Here is a 25,116-nt window from a genome sequence, read left to right as displayed (position 1 = left end):
AGATTAAGCTAAAAAACACAAACTTCACCAAACATATCCCTAACCCAAACAATCTCAGAGCAAATGAATGATATAGTATGCTATTCAAAATTGATTAAGGACTTAGAGACTTGATCTTACTTTTTACTCTTCTAAGAAATAAAAGCCTATCAAGAAATATACATCAACTAGCAACTGAACGATGAGTAGAAGGACAACCAACTCAATTTTCATCACTAAAACCGATCAACTATAAAGAAGTCCTAGTAGTAAGAAATAACTTGTGACCAGGAGTATACTTGAAATAATAAAGAATACATTGTATAAACAACTAAGTGAGAATGGCAAGGAGCATCTATAAACTAGCTAACCTACTATATAGCAAAAGAAATATCAAGCAAAACAATTGTCAAATAATTTAAACTCTCTATTGGTTGCATATAATAGAAATGATCATATAATAGCATGCCATCATTTTTTCATAGCTTCAAGTTAACTTTTATTGGTATAAGGGTCGAGTTACTAGAATGAAGATCAACTAAGGTGGTAAGCTCTTGAGTTTACTTATGTTGATGCTAAAATGTGCTGGTCAGACAACGATGCTTAAGACCAAAAACATATTGCATGAGACTAAGATATTTCATATGAATTGAAGTGTTGAGATGCGTTTATATTTTCTCAATCAACTAAAAGTTAGATTCTATAATAACAATATCATCCACATATACAAGAAGCATAACAAGACCATTAGTATTCATTCAAAGCAAGAAATAGGAGTTAAATTAATTCTAAATAAAGTTAAAATCAAGAAGGGTAGAACAAAACTTCTCAAACTAGGTGTATTGTTCCAACTTCAATCCATATATAGACTGTTTCAAGTTATAAATCTTAAAATAAGAACGAGTGAACATGCTAGGTGGGAAAGTCAATTATTTATTTTTTGAGATTTCCATACATAAATGCATTCTTCACATCCATCTATTTGAGTGACCACCCTTTCCTGGCAGTAAAAGCTATAATAGTGTGAACAATAATCATTTTATCTACAAGTGTAAATGTCTTTTTATAATCAAGTCCATATTCATGTCAATTCTCAAAAGCCATCAAACGGGCTTTATACCTTGTGATATGACCACCATGACATAGCTTTATGGTATAAAACCATTTGTAGATTAAGATTTTGATGCCATCAATGCAAGAAACAATATTTTAGGTGTGATTCCTAAAGATTTTGCAGCTTTTCTTGTATAGCTTGCTACCAACATGCTTGAGTGAAAGCCTAATAGTAAGATTGAGGTACAATAGTAGTATCAAAAGTGGCTTGAATATTTATATGAGTGAATCCATACCTATTTAAAGGACATGGAATCGAAGATGACTAATAAGGTTTAGCCAAGAAAGGACCAACCATCAGGGTAAGGTAAAGTTATGAAAATGGTAGGCGATGTCTCTAATTCACAACCCTACCTTAAAACATCCAGTAGATTAAGACATATCATCAAAAGGAGAAAGAAAAATTAAAGAGGAATAATGAAAAGCAAAAGATTGAAAGAAATGTTGATTATTAAAAAAAAAAATCATCATTTAAGAAACAAAAAAGTTTATTAGAAGCCAACTCATTGCACATAAACCTTTTATGGACATTACTATATCCAAGAAAAGTACATTGAATAGAATAAGCAGCAAGCTTGTGATATTTAGTGCATAATAAGTGAATAAAACAAACGTAACCAAAGATATAAATAGAGTTATACTCAGGAGCAATACCAAATAAACAAGAATATAAAGAATCAAAATTGATAACTTAGAAGAGTAGATGATTAAGAAAATAAAAAATCATAAATAATGCTTTTACCCAAGATCTAGGAAGTGTAGAAGAGTTAATTAACAAAATATGAACAACATCTAACAATTGATGGTTCTTACACTATGCAATTCTTTTCTATTGAGGAGTTTAAAGGAAAAAATATTGGGAGAGAATAACCTTTATTCTTTGATAAGATTAAGAGTGATTAGATATATATTTCCTTTTAGAATCAGATTGTAGAGTCTTGATATGAATATAAAATTGATTTTTAATAAGGGCAATAAACATGTGAAAGATAGAAAACACATCATCTTTAGAACAAAGAAAACAACCATAATCATTAATAAACATCATAAAATACTTGTACGAAGCATGTGAAATAACAAGAATAAAACCTCATATATCAATATGAATAATCTCAAAACAAGTAAATGCAAAAGGGTAATGATTTGCTTTTATCAAGTTTACACGATTCAAAATCAGAAGACACGATAGAAGATGAAATGTTTTTCTTATGCCATACATGACTATTATTAACAATAGTAGTGCAACATAAAGAAACATAACTGGGAATGAATAACTAAAAAGGAAAGAGACATCCCATTTTATACCTCTTTGCTATCACTTTTCCCAATGTTTGATCCGATATATGACAACTATTATGATCAAAGTGAATTTTACAATTATGATATACCAATTGGCTAATATAAATTAAATTAATAGATAAATATGGGACCAAAAAATATTATTAAAAAAAGACCCTAAAGTTTCAATATCAATATTAGGAAAAACACTGCCATTAGCCATATAAATATACTACTTACCCTATACTAACAAATATTATGTCAAACATCCATACTGCTAATCATATTATTGAAGCTGTAGAGTCACTCAACCAAGAATAAGTAAGTAAATTCCCCTAAGCTTGTATGAAAAAAAGTAAAGAAAGAAAGAAAAATTCATATTTTGTACCATCTTAAATGTGAGGTGAGAGGAAGAATTACTTATAAAGTGTTTATCTAGAGAATAATCCAAAAAGGTAGTTGTGAAATTAGACTGGATAACATTAAAGAGGGCTAAAGTGTGTTGGTTTTGAAGCCGCACTCTGTAATCTTTAATGACATGCCCCTTCTTTTTGCAATAATGATAGAGTTTTTTTTGGCTTAAATGCTTTACAATATATCCAAACTCATTATAACTATAACAATGAGTATATGACTTAGATCTTATTTTATCGTGTGCAGTATATGCCATACTAACCATCTCAAATGTCATGGTTTTTAGAGTGAAGCCAAGCTGAGTGACTAGACATTGTTATTTACTCTCTTGATTTTATTTATTTCTTTTTTATTTTTTCTCTTTCAATTTATCACTTCTTTCTCATTTCTTCTTCACTATTGTATCTAGTCAAGGCTTCTGTTTTGGCTGTTGATCTTATTTGTTGTAGGTTAGTCTAAATACGGTGGAAAAGAAAGAGGTGAGTGCCATCAATGATGGTGTTGTTGTTGAATGGGTAGGGAGAGAGAAGAAATGTAATATAGTTAATGATATAGTAATTGGTTGGTGACCTATGGTAGAGATGCTAACTGGGATTCGACAAAGAATGATGGAGATGTCGTGGTGTAGGCTGAGTTTGTATGAGAGATAGTACAAGGCTTTTACTTTTCTTGCTTTTTTTAAAAAAAATTCATATTTTTTTTCCTTCTCTTTCGGCACACTTTCTTCTCTCTTTCACACTATCCTTTTCTCTTCAAAATTGTTTTGACTCTTTTTTCAAGGTGGCTAGGTTTTTCGCACCCATTCTTCCCTTTCTAATCAAAATTTCTTCTCTATTTATAGTCTTCTTTTTTTGTCATTTTTACCTAATTACTTAGAGAGCAAGTAACCAAATTTTACCGTGGTCTCTCTTTATTTTTTTGCATTTCATCCATCAATCTTCTTTTTTAATTTTTACTTTTCTCATTTTTTGGTGTTCTTTTTCAAAAAGATGTCAACAAGAGAAAAATAGTAAAAAAACATGGAATGGGTGCGCAAATGGTTGAAAACATATTTTTTGAAAAAATATTTTAGAAATAGGGGTCAAAATTGCGTTATGAAAAAATTGTTCAATAAAAAGATTATATTGACAATAATTGTTGATTGCCAACTCCAATTGAAACTTTTGAGAATATATATTTCTAAGATAAACCCACATGCATCTCGATAACATTAATGAATGAAAAAAATATTATTCGCCATATACAATTTAATAGAACCTAGTAACCAAGAGATATCATGGACGTTCTTGCTCTTCTAAAAAACAATCTCTTTAGGGTCAGTGAGAGCAAAGACGGCCTATCTAAGTGACTATACTTCTTTGCCCTTCACAAACATTTTGAATTGAAACTCTTAAGTGGATTAATTCATGACATGATAAATTTAAAGAAAAGAACGGAACTAGTGTAAAAAAAAAACCCTTAATTTAAAAGGACTTCAAATTACCAAGAATGGAAACTTCAAAAATAACCAATTGTATCGTTACAATGTCCAACAAAAAAAAAAAGCTCTTTACACATTGTCAACATTATCATATCAAAAAGGAGTTTCAAGAGAGAAACAAAAAAAAAATCTCATAACTTGACCTAAAAGAAAAAGAAAAAAAAAACATTTATTTAGAGAATTAAGAATATAATTTAGAAGTCCAACTCTTATACCATGTCAAAATGATCCAAATACCTCTTAATTGAGGATCTCTTCCCATTAATAATTACAACATACAATCATTCTATATCATAATTTCAATTTCTCTAAAAAAATAACCATGTAAAACCATTTCCTATTATTTAAACTCTCTAAATCAAGCCCTTACTTGTACAATAAGATTATAGCAAAGATATTACAACTAACATGAATGTCTCATGTCATCTAGATTGTAGAAGCTTTTTGATTTTTTAGTTGCTTTGCCTTTTCATCCAATTTTCTCTTTTAATGCTTTAGACATTAGAACATTTTTCTATGATTTCATCCCTAATTATCATATATACAATCTTTATATTTAATTTGTTTTGGCTTTCTCTTAAGAATATGTTGTTGTTTGATGTGTCTTTTCATCATATTCAAAATTTCTATTACATTGTTCAATTATTTTTTGATCCTTCTTATGGAATAGAGTTTTTTAGAGGGAATATTTTTTATGTGCTTTTGAATTGCAAACTTTGTTTTAATTTTTCTCTCACAAATCTTTGATATTTAATGCATAGCTACACCTTTTCTTGGTATTTTTAGTCTTATATTATCTTCCTTTTCTTGCTCATACACTTTCAACCTCTAATTTCTTTGGGTTTTCACCCATGTCATGATCGTGCATTGAATAAATCTAACATGTCATGCATCTTTATTTTTGTTATCTTTGGGTCGTGCAACTCTCTTTGTCTATTTTGCTTCTCTCATTCATAATCATGGTTAGTAATTTATATTAGCTTGCTGTTCATTTTAAAATCAAATGAGTCAATTTATTCAGCTTTTTTGTTCAACTTCCTTTCTTTTTTGTTTTTTTTTACTTTAGTAAATTTTTTATTTTATTGTAAATTATTTTATTTTCTATTTTTTAAAATCAAATCAAAATCGAGTCTTTCCATACTCTTAATCATCCATTTATAACCCTAAGCTCTATGCCATTCATATGACACTATAATATCTCTTCTTTTCTTTCTCACCCACAATCTCTACCTTTTCTCTTTTCCTTTTCTATTTGTCATATCTCTACCGCACAAACACAAGCACAAGCATAAGATGCTAGCAAGTTAAGTGTCTTGCCAGCTCCAATATAGAAGTTGGGTTTTTAGAAGCGACTATTCTAAGTAACAATTGTATATAAAAAACGATATTCTAAAATACAGTAATATTCAAATTATATTAATTTTTAAATATTTTTTTAACCTAATTTTTAGTAAACCTTGTTATTTTTTTTTTTTTAAATACTTGTCATTATTAATGCAAAGGGTAATCCCTTGCAAAGGCAATGCTTTGCTTTGCAAGGCATTATTCCAAACTTGTACAGGTTGGCTGTCTTGAAGAGCACTCCTTTTCATGCATGTTGACGTCTTCAATCATTTTACTCCCTCTCCACAGAACGTACATTATTATGTTTGTGCCCGTGTACGCATGTCGGCCTCTCTTTTTAGTGTTTCCGATGACCGTAAGAGTACAGCGACCACGCCTCCTCCGGGCCCATCCATTAAATTGGTGGCGCCAAAACATCTACTAGCAAATCCCGAGCCATTAAAATTCCATCACTTGGCCTCAAATAGACTGCCGGTACATTCCATGGCGTGGTGCCATGATAAATATCGTCCATTTCCGTTTTCAAAATCTCTTGGTAGTGGAAGCTATTTTTTTTTATTATAGTAATTGACAAGCCCATACGAGGGTGCTTTGCCTCTTCTTGTTTTGTTTTTCTGGATCGGAAATCAAGAAAATCGAAATCATAAGGCAATGAGTACAAAACAAGAGTCAAGAAATATAGTAAATCAAGAATGGGAAATGTGGCGAAAATCAAGATCTAATGCAGGCTACAAAACAAGGCCACAGAACAAATGCTAAAGCACGCTGTACCATATAGGACATGGGTGGACTGACCCACTAACCTTTTTGGTTCATACTTCATAGGCAGTCAGGTCTCCCATTAGCTCATAGGGGAACCAACCGAGCATATCAGCTCAGTGAAGACTCTGGTGATGTCTGGTGGTGACATGCAAGTCTTTACTCCATAACAATTCCTGCCCACTTAAAGCACGCCACGCCACAGGAATTCATTGTTGATTTTTTTTTTTTTGAAAAAAATTGATATATTTTTTTTAAAAATTATTTATGGAATAAAACAATCAAAGAAATAATTTATTAAATAACACAATTTGTATATGTTATGATTGAGAAACATAATTTTTATACCTTTTTATTATTTAAAAAAATACTAAATATATAGGAAAGAAAAGAGAGTAAAGAAAAAAAAAAGATAGAAAAGACATCAAAGACACTCTGAAATTCTAATTACTACATTACCAATACATTTAAAAAATCTTGATGAGATGAATCTAACGATACCAAAAAAATATTACCAATAGTGATCTGAGTAGGTCACACTTGCCGCTAAAGACAAGTGGTTCACCTTTATCTTTAGATAACAAATGTTGTTCACTTGAGTCGTTATTGATGATTTTTTTTAGTGTTGTTGGATTTATTTTATCGATATATTTTTTATGGTACTGATAATATTATAATTAAAGTTTCAATGTGTCCCTGATGTTTCTTTTTCTTTTTTGTCTCTTTTCTCTCCTATTCATTTTATATTTTTTTAAAAGGATATCATTATTTTAAATAACTATAAGTTTTAAAAGTAATGATTTTTTATCTTGATATATATAAACTGTTTTATTTTATTAATTTTTTTAACTCTGTTATATATATATATATATATATATATATATATATATATATAAAGTGCTAAAAACCTAGTATTCATTGTTACACTTAAAGTCAAAAGGTCGAAAATTTGCGATGACATTTAGGGGGTAACAATGTAGCATGCATCTCTCCTTCGTCTACCCTCTTTTGGGTGTTTAATGGATAACAAAGCTTTGGTGAGATCGAATAGGAGTGCAGACTTCAGAGGCTTTTTTTTTTTTTCCTTTGTTAACTACTTCATTGATGATCTGAGAAATATAATATTGTTTTATCAAAAAGGATTTTGAAAAATCTGGGCCTTTGAGCTACAGTAGACATTGAAGTTCACTTTCACGCGGAGCGTTGGACAAGAAAGCAGGTGTTGCAGCTCCATGAGCTAGTAGAACTGGAATCTCAAGTTATATATATGTTAAGAATTTGTCCTCCAAATTAGTGTTCCGTGTCTCGATGATAATAATGTCACTCGAATGGTTAATTAAACCCTCTGTAAACTATTAGGTTGGCGTGGAAGTTTAACACTGGAACTCCGACGTCGTTACATATTCTCGAAACAAGAGTGCATTCTTTCCGAGAATTTGATCGCCCATCACTTTCGAACTTGGTATGATTAAACAAAAATAAAAAAGGGTACTGTTTTGCTTAGATTACACAACTTCTCGATTGGAGAGGAGGCGACACCGAGACAGTGCACAAGTCCAAAGTACATTTAAAGCCCTCTATGGAGAGCCACGTCCAAGTTCTGCCTTACAAAATTTTATTGTTCATAGTTGACCAAAGCCCCCGATGGTGCATTGCAAAATCCCACAGAAACTAAATATGTTTATCAGGAGAATCAAGTGGACAAAACAGGAAACCTTACCCTAATTAATTGAATACAAGGTAGTAGCAACGAGTTAGGCCATACTAAAACCCTCTGTAGATAACAACGAAACAAGGCAAAATGGCCCTAGGATTAGATACATACAACTCGTCTAAATTAGAGTAAACCTCCATGCCAGTTGCTACTGAGTCATAATCCTCAGCATTTCCCTCCATGCTCTTCTTAACCCTGCCAGCAATCACCCTGCAAACCAGCATTGCCCTCTTCTCACTATCACCATTGCCGTCCTCTGATATTGTAGCTTTGTCGTGTGCCTTTCCACTGGTCGCTGTAGTCAAAATCCCATGCCCATTGTCATCTCGAGTGGTGGATTCTTTGAAGCCATTCTTGATAATGCTACACACATTACAGTGTGGAACTGAATTGCACAAATTTGAAGAGCCATTGAGGCCTAGTGAGCATGCAAAGGTGGTGCAGTGAAACCTGAGGAGCTCATTGCCGTCTGCTATGCAACGTGGCTGTTTCTTGGGAAGCTTGGTGGCCTTGGCTTTGATGGAGTCTCTGTACTCTTCAAACTTGGAAATGGTTCTTTGGGTATTATGGACTTTGAGGATGCGATCTATTTTGCAAACGGGGGCTTGTTTCTTTAGCCAGCTTGATTGGAATATGATTTCTACTATGTTCTTGCTTGTGTCCTCTGAACTCAGTTCAGATACTGAAATTTGATTCCAAAATTAGGGAGTTAAGGATTTGAGATCATGGCAATGGTGCACTTTCATGGATATGTATTGAAAGTTTTGAAATTAGTTTAAAACAATGCATTGAAATAAACGGAGTAACTCATGAGCAACCAAAATATATTGGAATAATGGATGAAAATTAAGTTCCTTTTCAATAAACAATGTTATGAACCACAGATACAGTAATAGATAACTGAAAGTGAAAATAATGATTAAATGGTAGTTGGATGAACATGTATTAAGAGTTGAAGGAGATGGTGAGCTACCTGCATGTCTAACAGCCCGATGAAGCTCCAGATTTTCAGCTTTCATGAAAATCTCACCACATTCAGGGCAAGAACAAATGCTACCCCTCAAGGAATGGTCTCTAGCAATTCCAAGAACAGGATCCACTACCATTCTACATTCATAGCAACCAGAGAATCTACTGAATGGCATTCCTCTGAAAGAACTAACATTACTGCTGGAGAAATTAGAAGATGCAGAAAGTGAAGAGTTAGATGAGGGAACAACCCCATTGATTTCATTTAAAGGACCTTTCATGGATCTGCTTGAAACATTTTTACCAGCTGAGCCCATTGAAGCCCTTTTCCTTTGGACTTCAATAGAAGCTGTTTCAGGCCTGTGCATGACCTTTGAGTTGCTGCATATTGAGCCTGAACACTTCATTTTCTTGCATTTCTTGCTTGTTTCCTCCAGCGACTGGTCTTGATGCTGGTTATGTTTTTTCTCCTTCTTTGATTGCTGCTGCTGATCTTGCTTTCGATGCTGTGGTTGCTTCTGTTGCTTTTGTTCCCGCTGCTGCTGCTGTGTTTGGATATGCTTGCAGCCAAAAAGGCCTCTTACAACAAACCATGAAGGTGGTTTTTCTGTTTTCAGGGGCTGGTGGTTTTGATTCTGGTTGACTTCCATGGTGGGTTTTCTGGATATTTTTGGTTTAGCCATTGGAGGGTGATAGAATACTGAAGCTTGAGCTCTTTTGTCACATGAGGAGAAGCTTCCTTTTGTAGGAGATGTAGTTGTAGATTTTGGTGTTTATGGAGTCTCTGATATGCATGTGCAGACTATGATTTATAGTAAACTAACAGCCCTGGGCATGACATTGTTGATGATGGGAATCTGACCGTTCATTGCTTGAAAGAGATACTTGGATAAGTTGAAGAAGAAAGAAATATGGACCCCTCATGTTAAATTACTACAAGGGTTCTTCTGCCTCTTTGTCCAGTAGGTTAGATAAGTACTTCAGCAGTATGGGAAAAGTGGATGGTCTGCACAAGAAAATCATCAATATTAAATATTGATTTACAGTTCCTGTCTGGTTATTACATCAGCAAAAACTTCCCAGGTTCAAAAAAAAAAAAACATGGATAGAACGCCTTAGTACACATATTAATTAAAATTTGATACGCACGAGGCACAGAATTTATTCAGAGAGATACCAGGCGCTCGAATTCATAGTGAAACGATTTAAAAATAAAAAAAAATAATTTTTTAAAAAATTCAGATAAAAAAAATAAAAATCGATTACATTTACAAACACACAGATGATTATGTTCTAATAAAAACTTTGAAGCGTGGTTCAGCTGGCTAGTTAGCAACTAGTAATAGTATGTACCTCGGATTCAATTTCAAGAGCAAGGTATGAACCTAACGTGTTATTTTTTTTGAATTTTTCAAGAGCAAGGTATAAATGTGTATTCTTTTATGAATTTTTTTGATCTCAGTGTAGAGACAGCCCCATCATATCACCTTACCTTAGAATTAAAAAAAATCCCATAAATTTGCATGATACTAAAAATCATGTCTTTATAATTATTTTATTATAATACAGTAGTAGATAGTAGATGGTGTTGTTGCCATTTGAAATTGTGTTCCAAAACAGTGCTTTTTTTAAAAAATTAGATTTTTTTATATTTTTGAATTATTCTAATATGTTTATGTAAAAAATTAATAATTAAAAACAACAACTATTACTCTTGTAAATAAAATAACCAATAAACAAACGTGGCTATTCATAAATTGTCCTGGTAAATTAAATAATAGTTGTCTACTGCTAACAGGTTAATTATGGCTAAACAATGATCCGATACAAGTGCAGATGGACGGTGTGGATGGCTCATCAAGAGCCTCAGCTTGCCTTATAGCCATCCCAAGGTGAATTTCTTGGCCTAAGTGCTGCGACGCATCATCAACTGGGCACTCACTAATTACGCCATAATGGCCCTTCTTACGGGGAAAAGCTGACTGATTCCCTTTGCCTCAAAATCATGCAAACACCCATATGCAATGGAATAAAGTTCTTTACTTTAATACTTCGTGACTATCAAAAATCAAGATTTCACCCCTCTTGTTCTCAAAATTACCAAACTGTCACCCGTAACTTTTCATCTCTTACATGTGTCCAGGACATCTCCTAGCTCTAGCAAGTAGTAGTAACCGTTGCTGATGCGAGCATGAAATCTGGGAATAACAATTCAGCCTGTGTGCTGACCTTCTTGATTACTAGCCGGTAAAGCTAGGGCAACATTTGCTTTAAGTTTTACGGACTTTTTCTACCACACTTTAGACTGAAATTTGAAGTCCAACAGGTTTTTTAGTGTCAGCATGGTCTTTAAAATGTGATTTTCAAATGAGTTTATAATATCACGTGGATATTATTAAATTATTAAAACAAAAAAGTTGATAAAATAACGCCTGTGTACCTGGGGAGCCATCCAGGGTTTGAATTTCGAATAAGCATTCTCATTTCCTGCAATTAGGCTTGTTTTAAATCTATAAAAATAAAAAAACAAATAAAAAGTTTAAAGCTAATGCTAACTAATCAGACAGAGATGACAATCCCATTGTCCCACCTGAAAGCAGAACTGGTGCATTCTGAGCTCATAAAACATGGAGCAATCAGCTTTCATCAAGGTTTTTTTTTTTTTTTTGGAAGCCGTATCATATCAAGAGACTACATGCATCATGCATGTTGGTACAGGGAATGAGGTTATTTGATACATGGATGGATGGATGGTGATTAATTAAATGTTCATGTTAATATTTTCTTCCACTTGGTCTTGAAAGTATAAAATCAATGGTAAAAAATTCCGGTATGTACAAATCAATATTTCCTTTTTCTTGGTCTAGGAAGTATATTAGGTCGACAATTCGCCAGACCCATGAAGATTTGAACTCAACTTATGACTAAACCCATGTATATTAGATATGATAGCTTACCAGACCCATAAAAATTTAAACTCAGCTTATGATTGAACCCAAGTATATCAGACTCATGTTCGATTGGGTAATCGGCCTATTATAGGTTTGGGCTCTTCTAAAGCATAAAAATATACAGTCAAGAATATTAAATCATAACATATTGCTTGGCTACAATAACAAATTCTAGCTATAATTCCATTAAGGTATATCGGTGGTAAGAGAATGGGGCAAGAATTTATGAGATTGAATTGAACATTTAGCTGCCATAAGAATCCCCTTTCAATTTTTAATAGGTCACTAACCGAGTTTATGAATCTTGTTTCAAATTTAGATTGAAATTTTATATTAGATTTGGGCTTTTCATGGATGTATATTGCAATGAGGTGTTTGGACTTGGTTGTTCTATACTCATGTGAAAACAAGTTTTCTATCAAGATAGTGAACCCTAAATTAGTAAATTACATAAGAGAAACAATATATAACAAAGAAAGTCAAAGCTTAAGATAGTATATGTTTGAAAACTATGTGATTGTATTTGTTATTGTGTTATAGACTATTTGGTTATCTTGTGACCCGAGGTATTTATACATCTTGATCACTTGAAATTACCTTATAGAGTGTGAGTTGCATACACATGTATAGGGTAATGATGGAGAATAATTGTGTAAGTACCATACAAAAAGGTTGGCGGACACAAGTGCTTAGCAAGAAGAGCTGACATTGTACTAATAGGGTGGGCACCATATTTAGGTAGTTATTGATGAAAAGCTAAGCACCACATTGATCTCTTGGAGGCCATAATACTTTATTGTGGTATATGTGCCAACATGGGCTATTTAAAAATTGGCTTAGAAATTAAGTAGAGGCTCACAACTTAATATACACACATACACATCTTACATTATTTAATTTTTAACAAAGTAAATATTAATTGTTGAGATTTAAAAAAAAAAAATCATACATTTGGGCTTGGTGGTCCAATGAGCCTAAGACTTTTAATATCAGCTTAAGCTCGTGGGCCTGTCAGCACACACTTGCACAACTGGATCTTTATTTGTTTTTATTTTGAATTGGATGGATGACATAACATCCACCTAATTTTTTTTTTTGAAAAAAAAAAGAATGTATGACACATTGTCTACATGCCCATATTTCAACCATCGTAGAGGGGGCCAAAAATTAAGTTATGCAATCCTTTTATCTTTAAACCCAAATTTTAATATATTTCCACTTAAAAACACATGGAAAACACTTATAACCTTGAGGAACTAATTTCTTAACTAAAAAAAAAACCCTAAATTGGTTTAAAAAACAAAACTAAAAAAAAACAACTCTAACCTCGATTTGTTTTTGTTGGAGGCAAAAAAAAAAATCTCTCGTCAAGAGAAATAATTTGACATCAAATATATTGTAAATATAATTTTTTTTTAATGTACACTGATCTATTTAGCATTTAGAGATAAAAAAAATGATTTAAAACAAACAAAGAGCAATTAAAAAAATGATGACTATAATTCATATACAAAACAAATGGGAGGAAACCTTTTTATTTTGGAGGGGGAAGCATGAATCCCAAAACCAAGAGAGAGAAAAAAGGATGGAGAAAGAAAAAATCTGAATGTTGCCCAATCATGCACGGACAACCATGGATGTACCACCCCATTGAAAATGCCTTCACTTGACGATGCGAGAGACATGATGATCGAGCATTTTTGGAAGCTAGAGGAGATCGAACATGCTGCTTGAACCCCCCCCTCCAAACACAAACACACACACACACACAATGACACATGCTTTTCAAGTGCTGGCCTTTTTTTTTTTTTAATTATTTCTTATACCTCTAAAAAGATCAAATTGATCCTTATTCATTAAATCAAGGGTAAAAAGTCTAAAAAGAATGATAGACTCAAAATTATTGTGCTTGAAAATTGAAAATAATGAAAAAAAACCCTTCAATTTAAGCTTTTATTTTGTTTTAAAAAATGCAATACATTCATTTAATGTTCATTTTTAAATTGCAAATACCAATCCATCCCATCAAAATCAACATTTACTAATGCCATATCCGAATGGCAAGATGAACATTTTTAATAGAAAAGATGAAATAATAAAAATAGAATAATATGTCTATTCACAGGCTATAGTGTTTTCCCTGCCCTTGGTTAATATCATATTTTTAAAACTCAGCCTGGTGGCTGGCCTGGTCTAAGACCCGGGTTCTGGATTTTGACCGGGTTCACCGAATCGGCTGGGTCATTTTTTTTTTAAAAAAATCAAAATACGACATGTTTTAGTAAAAAAAATAAAAAAAATCAATGGATTTATAGCTGAGTTACGTTGAGTTTTTTTTTTCTCCTATTTTTTCTTTAATCCAGCTCGATTCTAGTCTCGGATCGACCGGATTTTGGGTGAACCCCCAGGCAAACTATGGTTAATATTCACTCCAATTATATTTATGTCTGGTCTAGACTCTTCACTAGAGGTATCCTATCTTCGTACATTCTCGGGCTTAACATGGAAGCAGTGGCTCCCCAATTATAGGATTGCCTGGGTCCTCGGAGAGGAGAAGGGCTCCTTCACTAGGCGAAAAGGTTAATGCCCAATCTAAAAGTACTTATCCGGAATGCCCAGCAAAATGATTGGTTTAACACAAGTAGCCAGGTTTTGTCATGATGTTTCTCACTTGTATTATTTTCCACTCCCTCGAGAAAATTTGGGCCACCATAGCTGCAAAGAGAATTATTCGGTAAAGTTGAACTGGATAGATCAGAATTGAACAGGACAAGCTGTTCGAAAAAAGGACAGAACTTTGGACATGAGATGCAAAATATTCGAACCAAACTGTACTAAGATTGTTCTGTTTGGAGTCTTGTTTCTCCTGCATACCCACTGCGGCAGCGGTTAAAAAGAGGAGAGAATTGATGTTCAGTAAGCCTGAGAATTAATTGTGGTGCGCGTAAACTGGTCCAGGTATTCAGAGTTACAAAAAAAAAAAAAAAAAAAGGAGAGAATTTCTCACTGTCTCGAGATAGGATTTCCAAACTCCAGGCGGTCTGAAGTGGTGTTGGACTCAAAAGGGCCAATTCCTCAATGGTTTCGAGCCTGTCCAGTCCTGAAATGCAATGGATCTTGCTTTGCCTATACAAGAACTCTTTTTAAGACAAAATCATGGAATCTGGCCCTATTCTTACAAAATATGACGTGACATCTCATTGTATACAAAGTTTTCTAAATCATAAAATATGAATCTTATGATCACATTATTTAATGAAAAAAAAATCTCTAGAAGAGCACTGCTCAACTCTAAAATCATATTAACTAAAAAAAGGCAAGCTAAAAAAAGTAAATTATATTTACAATATATTTTAAATTCCATATTAACTATTTAGATTTTTCATTTAGCATTTGCCATAAAAATACTCTTAGCGGTTTGGAGAGAGCTTTTGAGTTTTCCACTTACAAATCCACGTGTTAGAAAGCCCAGTATTAATATTAGCATTAGGTGGTTTATAGATGAGAAAAAGGAAGGGCCCAATAAAGGCCCAAATTCAGAATTGAGTCGAGAGCGCCAACAAGTCATTTCGAAACTTAAGACGCTCCTCTCTTCCTCTCTGTGTGTTGGCTTTGGCAGGATTGGGAAAGCGATTGTGGGTGGTTCCACTCTCTGTTTGACACACAAACGCACGCACTCAAAAGTTCTCATGGACATCACACAAGCACTAATTTCCCCAAATTAAAATCTTCATTTTGCTCTTTTACTTCCGAAATCGCCCCTCTCCTCGACGGAAATGCCGTTCAGATCCGGTCATGGACAGGGAGGCTAACCTTCCGGTCCCATCTGCACCTCTGCAAAGAAATCTCTTTCGTCCCGTCACCAACGCCGCCGACACGACGTCTTCCTCCTCCTCGTCTTCCTCCCCGCCGGACTTTCTCCGGCATGTCCAAGCCGCCTTCAAGCGCCACCGCCCCCTTGGTACCACCGCAACTCTCTATCGATTACTTTTTTTGTGCTTTGTGTCTCTCTAGATTTTTCTTTTACTAAGAAATTCTGAAAGCTACTGCTCAATTTTGGCACATTTATTTAGTTGTTGTCATTTACTAAAAAGCTAAATGAAGGCTTAATCCAGGAATCCTGATTACCATGTCTGTTGATGATTCTATTATTAAAATGGAATTAACTTCTTCAATTTGGATTCCTTTTTATTTTTTTTTGAAAACTGTGAACTTAATGCTTTAAAAAATGAAATAACTGTTGAAGCTCTAAATGATTGATATGCTCGTTTTAGGTATAATGCAGACGAGTAATAGCACAAAGCCTAGACGTACGCTAATTCCAAAACGTGAAGCGTCAAGAACTGTAGCTTCAAATGTGGGTCCAACTACAGGCACGAAGAACTCTCAAGATGTTGTTCCATTGAGTAAAGACTCAACTTTGCCGAAAAAGAATCCAGTTACTGTTATCAGGGAAAGTCATGAAGATGCGTCAATCACACCTCCTTCGTTTCCTGGAACAATCACGAAGACGTTTGATGAGAGTTTCAATCCCTTTGATGCACAGGGAGAACAACTAAAATCTGCTATCGATCCTAAAGAGAATAATCCGATGCCCCTGACGTCCATAGCATCTCAACTTGTTGAGGGTAAGAGAAAAGTCCAGTTTTCGACAGTGAACAACACCATTTCCCAGGGTAATATGCTGTTCCTTGCTGTTTTGAGTTGTTTTTTGAAAGTTGGTTTTGCTGGATTAGTTGTTCGTCTGTCATCTAATTCATGATGCTGTGACAAAAGTTTCTAATTTTTTTGCTCTAGATATATATGCTCTGTTATCTTCTAACTTGCAGGGGCCGATAATGGAATGGCCACTGGATTGGAGAACTTAACTTCTCATATGGGTTCCCTTGCGTTGACAGAAATGGAATGGGATGTGAGCAATCAAGTAGAGGTGTCAAATGTGATCAATGATGAAACAAAGCAGCAGAACTTTCAGACCATGGAATCAGATCTCACTCTGAGGTCTGATGGAGCTGTACCATCACTGGCAAAGAGAACAATGGTTATTCAGAATCAGTTGCATGAATTGAGGAACTTTTTAAGCCAACCAGCTACTCAATCTTCTGTTGTTGGACCATCTTGTGCTACCACAACATCCGTTCATTCTACTTCAGCACCCATGCTTAACTCGATGACACATTGCTCTCGTGAGAGTGGTTCTCAAGCCGCAGTCGAACCTTTGAGGGATGCTAATGCAAATTCTCAGAGCTTTACCCCAGGGAATTTGGAGCAGCTGTCACCTCCTACATTGAAGGACACAAGTGGCATGCTAATTGACCTGAGAGCCGCTGCAACCCGGCCTTCTACCTCTGCTATCCATTCCCAATTTAAGGACCTGCCTAAGGAGCAACAGGGAGGTGTGCCTGAAGTAAGTGACATTGCAAACAATCCTTCACTTGTTGTTGATAGGTCCACTATGAATATTGAACCAGCAGATGATGGTGCTGATGTACAATCTCAGCCTCCAATGTCCAAAAACCCATCTTCAGATGTGAAGTTGGAGCCTCCTAAACATGAAAAACAAGAAAAAGTTTCAAGTAGTAAAGGTGCATCAGTGCCTCGAAAAAGGAATCTTGACCCTGATTTGTTCTTTAAAGTTAATGGGAAGCTCTATCAAAGGCTTGGTAAGATAGGAAGTGGAGGAAGCAGTGAGGTTCACAAAGTCATTTCATCAGACTGCACAATCTATGCACTTAAGAAAATCAAGCTCAAGGGTCGTGATTATGGAACTGCATATGGTTTTTGTCAGGAAATTCTTTATCTAAACAAACTAAAGAGGAAGAACAACATTATACAGTTAATAGATTATGAGGTATTCACTTACAGCCTTAAAAGAATCATGCACTAATCTCCATGATTTAATCTGGGGCAATATGTTTGCAATAGAATATTATCATGTTCGCTCTGTTTGTCCAATTTACATGAACTCGATACTTTGAGGTTGCAACATAGGTGCTTTGAGATCTCATTACAGAAGATGATAAATCTTCTGTCTCAGAATAATATATCTTTTATACTTGAGCTTGGTGTTCCTTTTTCTTCTCATGAAAATCCATATTTCCAAGGCTTGGCATCTATTATTGCTTTATTTTTATCTAGTAGAGATCTCTAATAGTCTCTTTTGGATTTAGGTGACAGATAAAACTTTGCTCCACGAAGTCATGAGTGGCTCTGTAAGTAATAAAGATGGAAGAGTCAAAGATGATGGGTGTATATACATGGTCCTTGAATACGGGGAAATTGATTTGGCTCACATGCTGTCCCAGAAATGGAAGGAGATGGATAGCTCCAACCAGACGATAGATGAGAATTGGCTGAGATTTTATTGGCAGGTCCTTGGGTTACACCTTATTTTTCTTCATAGTTGCAGTTTTGGTTATAGCAACACTCCATAGCTTTTTCTCATAGTAATCTAGATATTAGTGTTTATTGCTAGAAGAAAGTCATTGTAGACAGTGGGGACAATGTTTCTTTGTTTCAATGAAGCATTGTAATGGTGCCCCTGCTCTCATTCTTGAGACTTGGTCTGCATCATGGGGTGGATACTGGATAGGTTTCTAATGTTGGCATGATGTTGATTATTGGCATTGTTTGGTTTTCCATCTCTCTCTCATATTTTGTATCGAAGGGTATTTGGCATGGATGAAGAAACACATTTGTTTTGTATCACTGATGCAACATTGTCTTCATAGTATACCTATCATGTAGCAAATTTACATCGTCTTCAAAACACACATTACTTGTTGGTCTTGTTCATAGTTAATTAAATGGCAACGGGGATTGACATTGTTTTGTTCAAATATTTTGCAGCAAATACTTCAAGCTGTCAATACCATACATGAGGAACGTATCGTGCACTCTGACCTGAAGCCAGCTAATTTTCTTCTTGTCAAGGGTTCTCTAAAGTTGATTGATTTTGGCATCGCCAAATCCATAATGAGCGATACTACTAACATTCAGAGGGATTCACAGGTAGATTTACTTATTCCTGACATTTGGTTTTCCGAGCTATTATTAATTTAAAACATGTTTGTAGCTAAAAAGTAGTTTTTATTTGTTTGTTTAAAAGTAGTTTTTAGAATTATTTTTTGATGTTTGGTAATATTATGAAAAATAAGTTGGAAAATATTTTGTAGTGTTTGACTGTGTCATGGAAAATAAAATAAAAAATAATTTATTAATAAATTATTTTTTCAAGTTTATTAAAAGAATGACGATCAAATTTAACAGATAAAAAAATTAAAAGGAAAATGAAATTAAAAAAAATAATTTTATAAATTATTTAAAAATAAATAAATAACAATCAAAATAATAAAGATTGAAAGATGATGAAATTAAAAAAAATAATTTTATAAATAATTTTAAATAAAATAAATAACAATTAAAAGAATGAGAATCAAAGTTATATGAAAATCAAATTAAATTAAATTCTAAGAGATGAAATTAAAAAAAAAAAATTAAAAATAAAATATATAGTAATCAAAAGATTTAAGAACTAAATTTCATATGATCAATAAATAATTAGATATTTTTTATTTTTTGCAACTTCTATAAAAATTTTATAGTTCAAAAAAAAAAAAAAATACTTTCATGAAAACCAAACTAGTTTTTTGTTAACTAATTTTTTTAATAGTAAACAAAGACAAGGAAGTTTAGAAAATTATTTTATTAGAATGAATATTTCACCTTGTTGCTCATCTGTGACTGACCGCATGTTGCCACTTCAGAATCTCTTTTGTTCTGAATATTTTTGGATAACGAGAAATCTGTGAAAAATACGATTGCCTGCCAGTGGAAGGCTTTCTGCGTTCAGTCAATCTACGCAGGGTGAATCGGTACCCAAGGAACCCCTGAAAGGGCTGCTGTCCGATTGGTATGCAAAAGCGACGAAGTTGCTTTGACTACAGAAATGAGGGGATTGCTTATTTGTCAATTTAGCTTATTTCAAAGGTTTTTTTAGTTGGTACTATTTTGCTTAGTGGTTCATATTCTGTTTCTGCAGGTCGGTACCCTAAGCTACATGTCTCCAGAGGCATTCATGTGCAATGAGAGTGATGCTAATGGAAACACCATAAAGTGTGGTCGGCCATCAGATATTTGGTCCCTCGGCTGCATCCTCTACCAAATGGTGTATGGAAGAACCCCTTTTTCTGCGTACAAAACATTTTGGGCCAAGTTCAAAGTTATAACGGATCCAAACCATGAGATAACTTATGAGCCAGTTTCCAATCCATGGCTTCTTGATCTCATGAAAAGATGCCTGGCTTGGGAGAGGAACGAGAGATGGAGGATCCCTCAATTACTCCAACATCCTTTTCTTGTTCCACCAGTACCGACTCAACAATCTGCATCTCAGAATCAAGGTTGTGAACTGCTTCAACTTGTTGCAGAAACTTGTGGCAGTGACCAAGAAGCTTCTATGCTGTGCCATGAGCTCCAACAATTGCTTAACCCAGGCACTCTCATATCCGAGTCATTAACATCACGAGACCAACAATGCAAGTTGCTCTCCCAGATGTCTAAGCTTTGTTTTCAGCTCCGGGAATGTTTAGCAAAGTCAGAGAGATTTTAGGAATAGTTTCAGTTGTATAAATCCATGTTTGAGGTAGGCAGTCAACTCCGGGAAGCTCTTCTCATCGGGGAATATGAGAAATCATGGCCGTCCTACCCTTTATAAGGTGTAATCATCCCTGTTGTTTTATTTTGACTTCGAACAGAAGTGTTGAACTCCAATTCTTTACTTGTATGTATCATCAACTTTACGGACCCGATGAATGCGCGCAGTGTGACATTGGATGTAATCTTTCACATATACTTTAAGCAGCATACATGACTTGATTCTCGGCTTAACTGGAATACTCCTTTCTCATGGATCTTCCGAGGCATTTTGCAACATGCTGGCTTGGTCAACAACGAGCAAGTAACGATATATATATATATATATATATATATATATATATATATATATATATAGAGAGAGAGAGAGAGAGAGAGAGAGAGAGAGAGAGATCATGCTGGTCACATATCCATGTTTAACAATTTTTTTATTTTATTTTAAAAAAGCTAAATAAACTTCAAATGGCAGTTCTTCGAAATTTCAGCGATCTTTTAATTTTTCTAAGGAAATTTTTTTTACTTGTATGATATATATATATATATATATATAGTGGCGTGAGCAACTTTAATAGGTTTGCCGGCGGTTCCCTTGTTGCAGAGAATTTTTGCATCCTACAATTGATTGATTGTGGAAGGCCCAAAGAAAAAACGAGAGCCAGTTGTGAACGCCATGATTACCATGTAGCCAGAGGTTAAATACGAACTGTGGAGTATTAACTGAATGCTTCCGTGAAGTCTGCTAATAAGGTCGTACCCTATCTTTCTGGAGAATCTTGGTATCTCTAACATTATTCTTGGTCCATAACAACATGGTTCTAGATGTTCAATGTTCGATGGGAAACAGGGATGCTAAAAATTCCAGTTTTTTTAAAAGAGGGGAGAAACACCCTGAAGCTTGCAGTTTTCAGTTTGTGAACCGGTCAGGGAACTTCGAGGCGGATTACAGAATCTAGGCATAGCGTGATTGATCGGCAGAATCTCTTTTCTTTTTTTTTTTTCCCTGAAAGGAGTTCTGGCGGTAGGATCCAGTTCGCAGACTGGAATAAACCGACATTTCTTTTCATCCATTCAAGGCATGGAGTACATCAGCTATTTATTTATGATTCCACCTGAAAAAACAATAATAAAAGAGAGAGGATGAAGGAGGAGACACATTGAGATGCCTCGTGTAAGAGAATTGCAAGCTTTAAACGACAAATAACAACTTTCATTTTCATATTTGTATAGGCGACAGTGAGGCATCGGTGTCGAAATTCATCTCTGTCAATCACAGCAGCAGCAAATAAAGATGCAAAATCCATCACCACAGCCCCAACTCTCAAAAGTGGACAACTTTCCCGTGGAAATATTTCCCACGTGCCCATTTCTTTCCTTTATAGCACAAAGATACAAGACTTGATCCATTAAAAGATTGCTGGAATTTTCGAAGAATGTCTTCTCTGCATCATGCTAATTACCTTCCAGCATTCCTTGCCTACGGAGACATGATAAAGTTCTGATCTGTCTTGAGCTGCCTCTACCCATCATTTTACAAAGTCTAAGCTGTAGCATACTATCTTCTACTTGAATAGTGAGAAAGCTTCTGTCTACCGAACAACCCCCACAGATAATACTTTCCCCGATATCCTGCAAAAAGATCATTCAAGCATTCATTCAGTTCAATGAGAACAGAGGCCGGCAAATATAACACGTAATGGCAGCAAAGCTTACTCCAGTTCTGCAACGGTAATTGAAGAGATGTAAAGACCAATAATTCTGCATGCTCAAGAACAGCTTTCAAGGCAAGGTCTTGTTCAATTATATTATCTACTAACTCATCAAAGGCTCGCTCATCTCTGCAGCAATTGAAGAGAGGGGAAAATGTTTCAAGGAATTAAAACAGGACATAACTCATCAAAGGTCTTGTTCAATTATATTGTCAGAAATGGAACCTCTCTTTTTCCGGGAAGAAATAAAGGCCAATATCTTCAGCTGTTACATCTGAAGTACCAAACTTTTTCGGAAACACTTCATGCCTAGGAAGCATTTCTATAGAAACAGATCCTGGCAACAAACTAGCTGTCTCACGAACTTTTGGGGATGCTTGGTTAGATGTATAGGCCACCAGTCCATTCATAACATCAAAATTTCCATCTTTGATAGTAAAATTTCCCCTGCCAAATTTGCAAAGAGGATAGGTTAAATGCTCTGTACAAGTTAAAGAATACACCTACCCCACCATAAAAAAAGGAAAACACCCAAAGTAAGGAAAGGAACATGGAAAAATAAAAGGAGAACCCGATATTCTTACCTCCATATGGGATCAAGAATTGGCTGTGCATTGGTGTTGAAATCCCGATCTAAAATTTTTGGCAGATCATCAGTGCTATTTTGAGAGGCCTCTTTTTCAATACGATTTACCGCTTCATTTGAGCCACCCCCAACATCCGGAATCAATCTATTCTGATCACTTAACTTCTGATCCTGTGCACAACTCTCACTGCCAGACAGTGCATTCATGTTCTCCTCAAAAGGTTGCTGTACATTAACATTGGAATCTCGGTCTAAAATTTTGGGCAGATCACTCTTGCCATTTTGAAATGATTCTCTTTCAACACTTAATACCTCTTCATTCGAGCCATCCCTATCTTCTACAGTCATTATACCATGTTCTCTCGTTTTTTGATGCTCATCAGAGCTCTCACCTCGGGCCAGTGTTCTCCTTTTGTCCTTGTGAAGGTGAGAACAGTCCGATTCTTGATCAGTTGAGTTAGTCAAGCAAACCCTTTTAGCTGCCTCTGCCTCAGCAGATTGCAAAGGGGGACCCCTTTTTAGTCTCTCTACCTTTCTCAGAGCTTTCAAGAATGCATCTGAAGCCTTCCATTTCTGTTTTCTTACAACTTTAACTGCTTGATCACTCGTTAATAATTGGGTATAACTAGAACTGTCCAGGGTATTATTATGTCCGCCATCATTCCCAGATAAACAAAACCAGCACGTCCAAACCACATCCTCATCAAAATCCTTGGGAACAACATCCAAGCAGTAGCTGAATAATATAAAAAAGGAAGCACAGAAGTTAGTAAAAATACACAGATGATTCCGTGTACAGTCACAACATAAGTAATAAGCAGCTGCAGTGATGATAATCAATTTATGCCGATTCTTTCCTTCTATTTTGGTTGCTTCATTTCTGGGTCTCAATTTGGCATCAAGTTTAGACAGTAAGACACTTAGAGCTACCCAAAATCAATCTAATCATACAATCAAATAAAGGCAGACAGGAGGAAACTTACGTGTGTTCAGCAACAACTTTACACTTTACACAGTAATTTAGAGCCTCCGGATAGCCACGATCACCGCACTTTTGACAAACTATATTCTGCAGCAAGTCAACAAACATATCAAACACCTGCGCCACCACATTGCCTTTACACAACAACAAAAAATGCTGAGATAATCATTGCTTAACGTTGCACTCGTTAAAGGCAGGCAGGTCGGCGAGACTATCTTGCCCTAAATTGTCCATAGAGCAGGTCTGTTAAGGTTAGCTTGCCCTAAAATGACTCCAGGAAGCCAGAATCCCGCATCGTATTAAGGTGAAGTAGTTGTGTGTCATGATACGACATGGGCATGGTATCTCGTACGATCTAAAAAAGGGAAAACTCAGTTTGAAAATTGTTGGGGTGGGAAGGGCTTGCAATTCATTCATTTATAATACAGAGATGGTGGTTTTGTAAAATTTAGAAACACAACGGAAGCCAGATCCAGTCCAAAGAGAAAGAAAGAGTAGGATTTGCTATATATAATCAAATCCATATGATAATAATAATAATAATAATAATTGAAAGAGTGGGATTAGGATGTAACCAAAAGGTAAAGGGAGGAAAGACGAGAAGAATGATGACTCAAAATAGTAAAACTAGGAAAATTACCATCGAATGTTTCTCCACAAGAACCATTTGCATTTGCCTTCTTGTTTAAGAGATTGAAAGAGAGGATTTGGATTGTCAGCCCATCTGACCCGAGTCTTATCAAGTGATGCTCATCCATTCTCTTGAAAATCCTAAGATCACAAGAAAAAAAACCACCATAAAATCCATTCTCTTTTTGCCATCTCTCTCCAATATGTTTATTTTTGTATTTTTTAATTTTTTTTTTTACTTATTTAAATTATTTTAAAATATCAAAAATAATTTTTAAAATAAAATATTATTTTAATATATTTTCAAAAATAATAATAATACTAATAATTACAAGCACACGCTAAGCTCTTAAACGCTCCATTGTTCTCAAGTCACCCAGCCGCTGCGACAAAGAGCGTATTTCACGCGCTCGGCAGGGGGCGCTCACGTCCTAGACAAGGAAGCAAGTGGCGCCTGGAGAAGTAAAATCATATTGTTGTCTTTATGGAATATGAAAATGACTAGTCAATTCGGATGATCTTGTAACTTTAATTAATACATGATCAGACATAAACT

General features: G+C 34.8%; 3 protein-coding genes across 7 annotated transcripts; 1 reads left to right on the top strand and 2 right to left on the bottom strand.

The window, feature by feature from the left end:
* Window positions 1–8,071: 8,071 nt before the first annotated feature.
* LOC118029360 (uncharacterized) lies at window positions 8,072–9,913 on the bottom strand. Its single transcript, XM_035033239.2, has 2 exons — window positions 9,055–9,913; window positions 8,072–8,763 (listed from the first exon to the last, which is right to left on the bottom strand). Exons 1-2 carry the CDS (start codon window positions 9,731–9,733, stop codon window positions 8,132–8,134), a joined length of 1,311 nt encoding a protein of 436 aa, XP_034889130.1. The 5' UTR covers window positions 9,734–9,913; the 3' UTR covers window positions 8,072–8,131.
* Window positions 9,914–15,593: 5,680 nt separating this feature from the next.
* LOC118029358 (serine/threonine-protein kinase MPS1) lies at window positions 15,594–20,896 on the top strand. 4 transcript variants are annotated; one of them, XM_035033236.2, is made up of 6 exons: window positions 15,594–15,962; window positions 16,276–16,677; window positions 16,900–17,852; window positions 18,172–18,372; window positions 18,851–19,012; window positions 20,043–20,896. In XM_035033236.2, the coding sequence occupies exons 1-6, from the start codon at window positions 15,797–15,799 to the stop codon at window positions 20,610–20,612; spliced, it is 2,454 nt and encodes an 817-aa protein (XP_034889127.1). In that variant the 5' UTR covers window positions 15,594–15,796; the 3' UTR covers window positions 20,613–20,896. The 4 variants fall into 4 exon arrangements, with proteins under 4 accessions (XP_034889127.1, XP_073265657.1, XP_034889126.1 ...); XM_073409556.1 differs by having other exon boundaries at window positions 16,831–17,408; XM_035033235.2 differs by having other exon boundaries at window positions 16,831–17,852.
* Window positions 20,897–21,841: 945 nt separating this feature from the next.
* On the bottom strand, window positions 21,842–24,729 carry LOC118029357 (PHD finger-containing protein 1). 2 transcript variants are annotated; one of them, XM_035033232.2, is made up of 7 exons: window positions 24,571–24,729; window positions 24,108–24,285; window positions 23,932–24,017; window positions 22,947–23,684; window positions 22,588–22,809; window positions 22,367–22,491; window positions 21,842–22,282 (listed from the first exon to the last, which is right to left on the bottom strand). In XM_035033232.2, exons 2-7 carry the CDS (start codon window positions 24,162–24,164, stop codon window positions 22,209–22,211), a joined length of 1,302 nt encoding a protein of 433 aa, XP_034889123.1. In that variant the 5' UTR covers window positions 24,165–24,285; window positions 24,571–24,729; the 3' UTR covers window positions 21,842–22,208. The 2 variants fall into 2 exon arrangements, with proteins under 2 accessions (XP_034889123.1, XP_034889124.1); XM_035033233.2 differs by lacking the exon at window positions 24,571–24,729 and having other exon boundaries at window positions 24,108–24,536.
* Between the last annotated feature and the right edge of the window lie 387 nt (window positions 24,730–25,116).

The sequence above is a fragment of the Populus alba genome, chromosome 5 (assembly GCF_005239225.2).
Source record: "Populus alba chromosome 5, ASM523922v2, whole genome shotgun sequence".
NCBI classification, from domain to species: domain Eukaryota; kingdom Viridiplantae; phylum Streptophyta; class Magnoliopsida; order Malpighiales; family Salicaceae; genus Populus; species Populus alba.
The sequence above is the reverse complement of the archived record's forward strand: the minus strand, read 5'-3'. Positions and strand labels throughout refer to the sequence as shown.

Excerpts from the sequence above, each read along its gene's own strand:
- LOC118029360 (XM_035033239.2), bottom strand. The coding sequence starts at position 9,733 with ATGGCTAAACCAAAAATATCCAGAAAACCCACCATGGAAGTCAACCAG. Across the intron at positions 8,764-9,054 it reads TCGGGCTGTTAGACATGCAG|TATCTGAACTGAGTTCAGAG; the intron begins GTAGCTCACCAT and ends ATCAAATTTCAG.
- LOC118029358 (XM_035033235.2), top strand. The coding sequence starts at position 15,797 with ATGGACAGGGAGGCTAACCTTCCGGTCCCATCTGCACCTCTGCAAAGA. Across the intron at positions 16,678-16,830 it reads GAACAACACCATTTCCCAGG|GGGCCGATAATGGAATGGCC; the intron begins GTAATATGCTGT and ends TCTAACTTGCAG. Across the intron at positions 17,853-18,171 it reads TACAGTTAATAGATTATGAG|GTGACAGATAAAACTTTGCT; the intron begins GTATTCACTTAC and ends TTTTGGATTTAG.
- LOC118029357 (XM_035033232.2), bottom strand. The coding sequence starts at position 24,164 with ATGGACAATTTAGGGCAAGATAGTCTCGCCGACCTGCCTGCCTTTAAC. Across the intron at positions 23,685-23,931 it reads AAAGTTGTTGCTGAACACAC|CTACTGCTTGGATGTTGTTC; the intron begins GTAAGTTTCCTC and ends TATATTATTCAG. Across the intron at positions 22,810-22,946 it reads ATTCTTGATCCCATATGGAG|GGGAAATTTTACTATCAAAG; the intron begins GTAAGAATATCG and ends CAAATTTGGCAG.